An 8,150-nucleotide genomic window follows, 5' to 3' on the forward strand; every position below is an offset into this window, starting at 1 on the left:
GATGGCCGTCTAGTCTACCAGACTGACATTTTTTTTAGATACAATTCAATAAAATAGTCTTTATAAGTTTCAAACTTTAAAACCTTAAAAATGTTCCTCAACTATTCTGGTTCTATAGCGAAGAGCGTTCAATAAGTATTCATACAGAAGGTCCCAACCTAGTTCTCCATTCAAGATGTTGATTGTTTCTTCTAAACCGAGTATATCTATCTCAAAATAGCACTTTCTGAACTCCTTGAGTATTGGACAAACTCCCAGGAAATGAAATACATCTTCGCGTTCTTTGAGATTGCATAAATCTCACAATATTGGCAATTTGGGTCGGTGAGGAATGTAGTTCAAATTAATGAGTTCACCTCTTACTTTAAATAACAAGCTGGTTTTTTGTGTACTGTTTTTGGCTAAGAAGTAGGAGTTGTGGTTCAAGAAATGGTAAGCTTTACTGTAGTAAGATCTGTAAATAGAGGCTTCAGCTTCACTCTTAAACTTATTGCACATCATGTTGTCGACTTTTTTCAGTAAGTCATCAAAATTCAACTTAAGCACCTCGATACTTTCGTCTGCTGATATTAAAGAAAGTAGTTAAGCCTTCAATTGCCAGTGGAAGAACCACTCTTTAAGACACGAAACTTGAGAATTGATAGCCTGTGTGAGTACTATTCGCACAATTCTTTCGTCACCCATCTCCAAAAGTCTTTACAAGCAGTTGAAATGTTATTTAAGTGTGTCTAAAAAGAGAGGTCCTATTCCTGTTTCAAGATGTAATATATAGTTGGACGTCGTACTTGGCTACTTGAAAGTACTTTTAAAAAAATGCAGCTTCAAAACGATCGATTCCCCCATACATTCACACCGTAAAACAGTATTGCAATTGCGGTAGCTCGGAATTCTTTGTGTTTAGCTTTGTGCGAAACGCTATTTCTTATAATGCAACTTCTCCACACAGAACACATAGCACGCTTTGCTTCTGATAATTTGGATTCTAAATGTTTTTCTAGCTTCAAGTTAGATGCAATCAAAACTCCCAGATACCTACTTGTATTTATTTACTATTTCTATCGGTTCCTCGTCAAACGTCCACTTCTCCCCATTGGAATATCTTCCACCACCGTTTCTGACTATCAGCATTTTTGATTTAAGAAGATTCACTTCCAGATTCCATGTTTTGCAATAAAGTTGAAGCCTATTTACCATTGGCTGAATCCCGTCTATAGTTTCAGCTAGAAAAACTATACCGTCTGCGAACATCAGTCCTGGAATATTCTTTCCTTTTATATCCTTATATCAATGCCACCTTTCACCGAATCAGTTATATCATTTATGTACAAGATAAAAAGAAGAGTACCTAAAACGCATCCTTGCTCAACTCCCATTGAAGTACCAAACTCATCTGAAAGAGAATTTCCAGCCCAAACTCGTGCGACATATTTTTCGTACATGACTGTAATGACAGATACGAGTATAAGTTTAGTTAAGATTCCATATTTATAAAGCTTGTAAAAAAGTGCCTCCCGGGGAATTGAATCGAAGGCTGCTCGAAAGTCCACAAAAAGAGCGTAAAGCTTTTTCCTTTACTTTTATAAATATTAGAAATGTTTATTAATGAAAAAATTTGGTCAATTGTCTAGTATTTTTTCCTAAAGCCAGTTTGGAATTCGTTAAATATTTGCTCAGATTCGAGCCACTCGTTGAGTCTTTTATATAATACCGATGCAAGGATCTTTACTGCTGTATTTAAAAATGAGACGACTCTATAATTTGATGGATCTTCAAAATAAAATTTTGTATGTAGCGGACAAATAATTGCCTTTCGAAAACTCTAGAGGACGTCATCGGTGTCGAAAATTCTTTTTGTACTCCAAAGTTAGAAGCCGTAAGAAATCTAGTGTAATATTTTTAAAATATTTCCATAGAGTATTCTATCTTCCCCTGGTGTTTTATCTTTTTTTGCTTTTTCAATAACTCATTTTGGAATATAGGCGCATCCAGAAACTCATCAATTATTGAAGGTGGTGCATATTGAAACGATGGTGCTATGTGTGAAGTGTTGAGCAAACTTGTAAAATGGATTTCAATGTGCAGTACTATAGCCGTTGGAATCTTTTTTCCACTGACAAGCCTAATTGCTTTCCAGAACTCCATTGAGTTTTTCGCGCTGTTTACCATTTCGATGTTTTTTTCATCAAAATTTTGCTTTTTGGCTTTACAAAGTTTTTTGATATTTTTGTTCGCTGTCGCATAGAGAATTCTAAAACTGATGTTAAAAGATAGGTTCCTAGGTCTCATGTTATCAGTGTCAAACCACTTTTGCTTTTTTGCAAAAACTTCCATTTTTGCCAATGTTTCTTGAGGCGCTGCTTTGTTGATAATGCTCCTTAACATGTGCATGTCTAGATTAGGTAGAACATTCAAAGTACATTTGGACTTTTCCTTCGGTCCCTAGCTATCTGTGTCCAGTTTCGCACGCCAAGTTGGTTGAAATCTTCTCCCACCTGCGTGCACTACCTGAGTCGTGGTCTTCTTCTACTTTGCCGTCCTAGAGATAGGATTCACACCTTCAAAAGTAGGTAAGTACCCTTATTGAATGTCGACAGTGAGTGTGAACATGTTGCATTACATGAAAATTGCACATCATTTTAAACCCAATAGAAATCGATTGATATTTCCGATCAAAAACATTCAAACAGATCTAGATCACAATTTGAAGACATTTTTGGTAAATTTTGTTTTATACTGAGTTTAGTTTACATTGCTAAGTAAATAACACGTCCGTTACCTCAACTAAGTAGTATAAAAGATTGACGGATTTTTCAAAACAGTTAAATCTGATAGTCAAAAATTTGTCCCAAAAGTCTCAAAGTCTTCAAAAATTTTTATTTACACCGGTCACTTTACAAACAAATTGTGAATTCCAAAATAAATATGTTTTCAAAACTAGTATTAAATTTTTACGAATATCAAATGTCACTTTAGTTAAGACTGGTTTTGTAGGAAAACGTTAGTGGCCTGAGTTAAAATCTGAAGTAAATCGGTATTTCAGGAAAACGTCTGTAGATTTAGTCACAGAATCGCAGATTGTTGGCGATTGTTAGATCTCACAATAATGTCAAATCTATCAGTCTAAAATGTATCCCATATGTCCTAAATTCTAAAATTATATTCTCAGCGGTCAACTTATAAATGAGTTGTGAATTTCAAGCAACATTTATTTTTAATACTAAAAGAGCATAACTAATTTTTAATAATACACAGATTGCTTGGAGCATTGAAACAAATTATGAGTTGACGTTTTTAGAGGCATCTGACAATAATTGACACAATTCTCTACTGCTATGATCACGTACAAAAAAGATCATTTAGTAAAAGGAATACAAACAAAAACTTAACAACATTTTGTTGAATATTATTTTTGTTGATATTTCATTCTTTTCAAAGGACTGCATTTTTACAAAACAAATGTCTTCCTGTCAATGATTCAAAAAAATTGTAGATATAATTTATCTGTCATATCATATCCTAATTTTCAAACAGAAAATATTGTTAGAAGTGTGATTATTAGCCATTGTCATTTTGTTTTTTTGTCTAAGAATTTAAAACTATTCTTGTTATGTCCAAAAAAATGTTTACGTGTAGTTATTACGAATTTTTCTTATTTGTGAGAACGATTTTGGAACGAAAATTGTAAGAAATTGTTGATCTGTCAAATTACCAATATTGACAAATTTATATAAATAAATAACGAAAGACAACATTAAGTTGTTCTTAACTTACTTACTTACTTAAGGTGACGCTACAGTCCGGGGCGGACCTGAGCCTCAACTAACTTGCGTCTCCAGCCAGCTCGGTCCGAAGCTAGCTGTCTTCAGTTTCGCACACCAACTCGGTTGAGGTCTTCACCCATCTGCGTGCGCCACCTGAGTAGCGGTCTTCCTCTACTGCGCCCGCTGGCCGTCAATCGGGATTGGATTCGAAGAACTTCCGGGCTGGAGCGTTGATGTCAATTCGATCTACATGACATAGCCATCTAAGCCGTTGGACTTTAATTCTTCTAACTTTGTCAGTGTACAGAACCTACAGTTAGTCGTTATATCTTCTTCTCCATTCTCCATCTATGTGTACGGGACCAAAAATCACCAGAAGAATTTTTCTCTAGAAGCATCCTAAGACGCTCTCATCTTTCTTTGACAGGGTCCAGGCTTCAGTCCCATAAATGAGAACTGGGATGATGAGTGTCTTATAGATGGTGATTTTAGATGCTCGAAAGGGGACTTTACTTCCCAATTGCCTTCTAAGTCCAAAGAAGCAGCGATTTGCAACAGTTATTCTTCGTTTGATTTCAGCGCTGGCGTCGCGTCGTTTTCTGAATTTATAGTGGTACTTAGGTAGAGAAAGTCCTTAACTACTTCAAAATTCCAAAATTACAGCTGTCCATGTACGTTTTGTCCTCAGAACCTTAGGCGTTGCAACCACTTTATATCGTAATTTCGTAAACGTCAAACAAAACCAAAAGTCGATTTGTTTTCCTTTGGATCGGGCGTTTGACAGTTTATTGACACTCATTTTGTTTTATAAGATTGAAATTGAAGCAAATCATGAAGAAAGTTATTCTTTTTTATAAATAATTAATATAAAAAGTGTGCTTCTGTTTTTATTAAGTCATTTTTTTTTCAGAAATCATGAACTCTGAAGTATGAATCCTTTTCACTTATAAAATTGAAAGAAAAGTCATGGAGTTCATCAAGATCATTCAAATCTGCCATATTCATTTCTTCCTTTGAAAAGTGTAGACTTATAATTAAATTATGATAAATGCTAAGAATTTATTCAGTTAAATAACGTATTGCAAAATAAGGGCTAAGTTAACCCTGGAGGTTTGAAGCTAAATTTCGTTTATGAATGCTAGGGTCACTTGTTTTGTAAAATCGTAAATATGATCAAACGCTGAAAATAAGGTTTTAGATCACAACTGATCACGGATTGGAGAAAAAACGTGAGGCATGTGGAGCCGTCTTCTTGAAAAAAAATCATCCACATTAATATCTTTCACCTCTGGTAATACAAATCAATAATCATAGCTTCATTGCGTCGATAGGATAGCGCTATCTTTTTAATGTACAATTTTCATCAGCCTCATTTTCAAATAAATAAGGTCCAATAAACCGCCACACAAGCCCAAAAACTGCACCATATAGTGATTTGTTTAGGATGGACATTCAAAATACCACATTTGCTTACAACGAAAAATATCATAGGTATGGACTTCTTGTAGCCAACATCGCTTTGGTCTTCTTAACACTACTAGCCTTTCAACTACTAGTAGGTTGAGCGAAAACATATAGAAACTTTTGAACTTGGATTTATATTTTGTTTATTTAATAATAATTCTTTGACGAAAAAAAAGTTTTTTTGAAGGAAAAAACAACAGATGGCGTCAGAAAATTAGTTATAATTTTTTCCGCTATATCTTTGAATCTGTCAAATCAAATTTTGAACCATGAGCACATAGTTGAAAGACCGTAGACCATCATTGACCCTACTCACGATCCAGCCATTTTAGTTCATCAATTTCAGTGAATTAAGACGTTGCACTACTTTCACTTATAGACTAATTATGAGCTCACTTGTTTTTTTTTTCTGTATATTTGAAGTAGGATATATTTTCAAATCATATTGAATTTTGAGCAATTTAGTTTATTGTGCGAAAAAGTCAACATCAAAGTTTTTTTTTGTACAATAATTAAAATGAATATTGAATCTTTGAGAGATGGATTGAATTCCCTGATGTACGTTGGTCAAACTTTAACACCGGAGGAGTTCTTGCTAATACAAAATTCACTGATAATTCTTCAAAGTGACAATAAATTAAAGGAAATGTTTTTCTGGGGACGTATTCAAGGAATCGAAAGAGATTACTTTATTGCATTTGGCTATACTAAAGATTGTCTACGAGAGAGAAAATTTTTCTACAGCTTAGATTGTTTGCAATGGTTTATCATGCCCATACCGGATGACAACTTTATTCAGGCATCACTTTTATGCCGACTAAAATTCCAAGGTGATCCGACTCATTACACTTGTGTTGAATTGGTAAGTTGCTGATAATACAAGACCATGAAAATGAATTTTTTAAACTTTATTTTTTACAGGATCCTAAATTTACAATCGATGAGAATCTTATCATAATGGCAACTGAACCAGAAGTCAAACGTCTAAAAGAAGAAGATAGATTATCCTGTGCTGTAAATATGATAACCGATGAAAGTGCTGTTGTTCCGAAAGGAGCTTTATACAAAATGACAGATCAAAATGTCATTTACAATCCAATGTTTCATGGATTGAATCAGTTAGAAGGAAACTTAAAATCCTACTACCAACTTTATAGAGTTCCACGAAACAAATTCGAATATAATGTAATTAAACGGAGTGACTATAATTATACAACTGATTTTTTGGATACTATTGATGATGAAATTCCCAAAGAAGTTGCTTTTCAATTGAATATGGAACGAAATGGAAGATTGGTTATGATAAGATCTTGTGTATGGCCAGGAATGACGTTTTATCATAAATTAAATACCAAAGAACATGGTTTTGTATATTTTGGAGATGGAAAGAAAAATTTTGATTTGTTATTTATGATTTGACTATTTTAATTATTAAACGTTGAATTGAACTTAAAGGTTTTGTTTGATGAAGACGAATTTTCCTTTTTTTGATCATTTAGAAAATTATTTTTTTTATTTAAGATCATTTTCGTTTGCTAACATTAACCATATATTATGTACATACATAAGGTCATTGATAGTACTGGAATTTGACACCTGTTATACTCATTTTCCATTTTAAGTCACATAATATAAGTTGTACGATAATAAACATAAATAAATTGGGTGGCGCAACAATCCGAGAACTAGTGCTTAGTGACTTACAACTCTCAAGTTTTTCTATTTGCGAGTACTGTTGTTAGGGATGGAGGGGACCTACAGTTTTTAGTCTAATCCAAACGGCTTATTTGAGAAAGCACTTTTCATGACAAGAATTACTCTTGGAGAAGTTGTCAATTCCTCGCAAGAGTGAAAACAAAACTTTAGGTGGCATAGGCAGGGATCGAACCCAAGACCTCTGGCGTGACATTCCAACGCACTCATCATGAAACGGGTACTACGATAACGCTTTGAAATCAAACACCTAATTCAAATTAATGAAAACTTAAGAAATAAATACATTATGTGGCGCAACAATGTAGGATAATTTGAGAAAACAATTTGTATGACAAGAGTTAATCTTGGAGGATTTGTCAATTCCTCTCAAGAGAGAAGAAACACTTTAGGTGGCATAAAGCAGGGATTAATCCCAAGAATTCTGGCATAACAGTCCTGCGCACTATCCACCAAGCCACTATTAAACTTACTATAAAAGTATAAACTCAAGCAATTAGTAAAAGAGTGTAACATTTGAAGAGCTGCAGGTGCGAGTGGTTTCTGATGATCTGATGACTTTGGACGATAAGTGTCATGAGACAACAAGCTTTATTGGTTGAGAAGTTTTCCGTGTGTTATTTTTACATTTTAGTAGCCTCAATTGTCATATGCCATTTGAAATATTTGCGTCTACACAATGCATAAAAAAGAGGGAGGCTAATATATATGTTAAAACCCAAAAGTAGGAGACGATCGTCAGATTTTTCAGAGTTAAAAAGAAACATCCCAAAAAGTTATCTCAAGGTTGTGCGAATTTACAATTTTGCATGAGAGTTTTTCCATAAATGTCATTGTAAAATGAAAAAATGTCAGTGTCATCTGACCATACATCGTAAAATTAGGGTATCTGCTAACTGCGTGAATAGACAATCTGTCTTCAATGGTGTATTGGCCAGCTCCTTGACTAATATTGTCGGAGGACTAACTTATCTGACAATAATGAAAGATTTAATAAATTAATGTGCTTAGCTTTCGATTGTATTTTATTCCATTATTTAGTTTTCTTTTCCAACATATGTATATTATTTTTTATTGCGTGACACAAATTTTAACAGTAAAATTAATTTAGAAGTATTTAATAACTAAACATTTTGTTATTATGTTATTAATGACATATTAAAAAAAAAATTACATCTGGCAGAAGTATCTGTCACCTTTGTACATAAAACC

General features: G+C 33.7%; 1 protein-coding gene across 1 annotated transcript; it reads left to right on the top strand.

The window, feature by feature from the left end:
• Window positions 1–5,650: 5,650 nt before the first annotated feature.
• Window positions 5,651–6,673, top strand: LOC129951970 (radial spoke head protein 9 homolog). The gene is made up of 2 exons (XM_056064371.1): window positions 5,651–6,087; window positions 6,147–6,673. The coding sequence occupies exons 1-2, from the start codon at window positions 5,743–5,745 to the stop codon at window positions 6,642–6,644; spliced, it is 843 nt and encodes a 280-aa protein (XP_055920346.1). The 5' UTR covers window positions 5,651–5,742; the 3' UTR covers window positions 6,645–6,673.
• Window positions 6,674–8,150: the final 1,477 nt, after the last annotated feature.

This window comes from Eupeodes corollae, chromosome 3, assembly GCF_945859685.1.
Source record: "Eupeodes corollae chromosome 3, idEupCoro1.1, whole genome shotgun sequence".
In the NCBI taxonomy this organism is placed as follows: Eukaryota; Metazoa; Arthropoda; class Insecta; order Diptera; family Syrphidae; genus Eupeodes; species Eupeodes corollae.

What these genes read in the sequence shown, in the direction of transcription:
- LOC129951970 (XM_056064371.1), top strand. Translation starts at nt 5,743, where the DNA reads ATGAATATTGAATCTTTGAGAGATGGATTGAATTCCCTGATGTACGTT. An exon ending in ATTACACTTGTGTTGAATTG is followed by an intron (nt 6,088 to 6,146) that starts GTAAGTTGCTGA and finishes TATTTTTTACAG; the next exon opens with GATCCTAAATTTACAATCGA.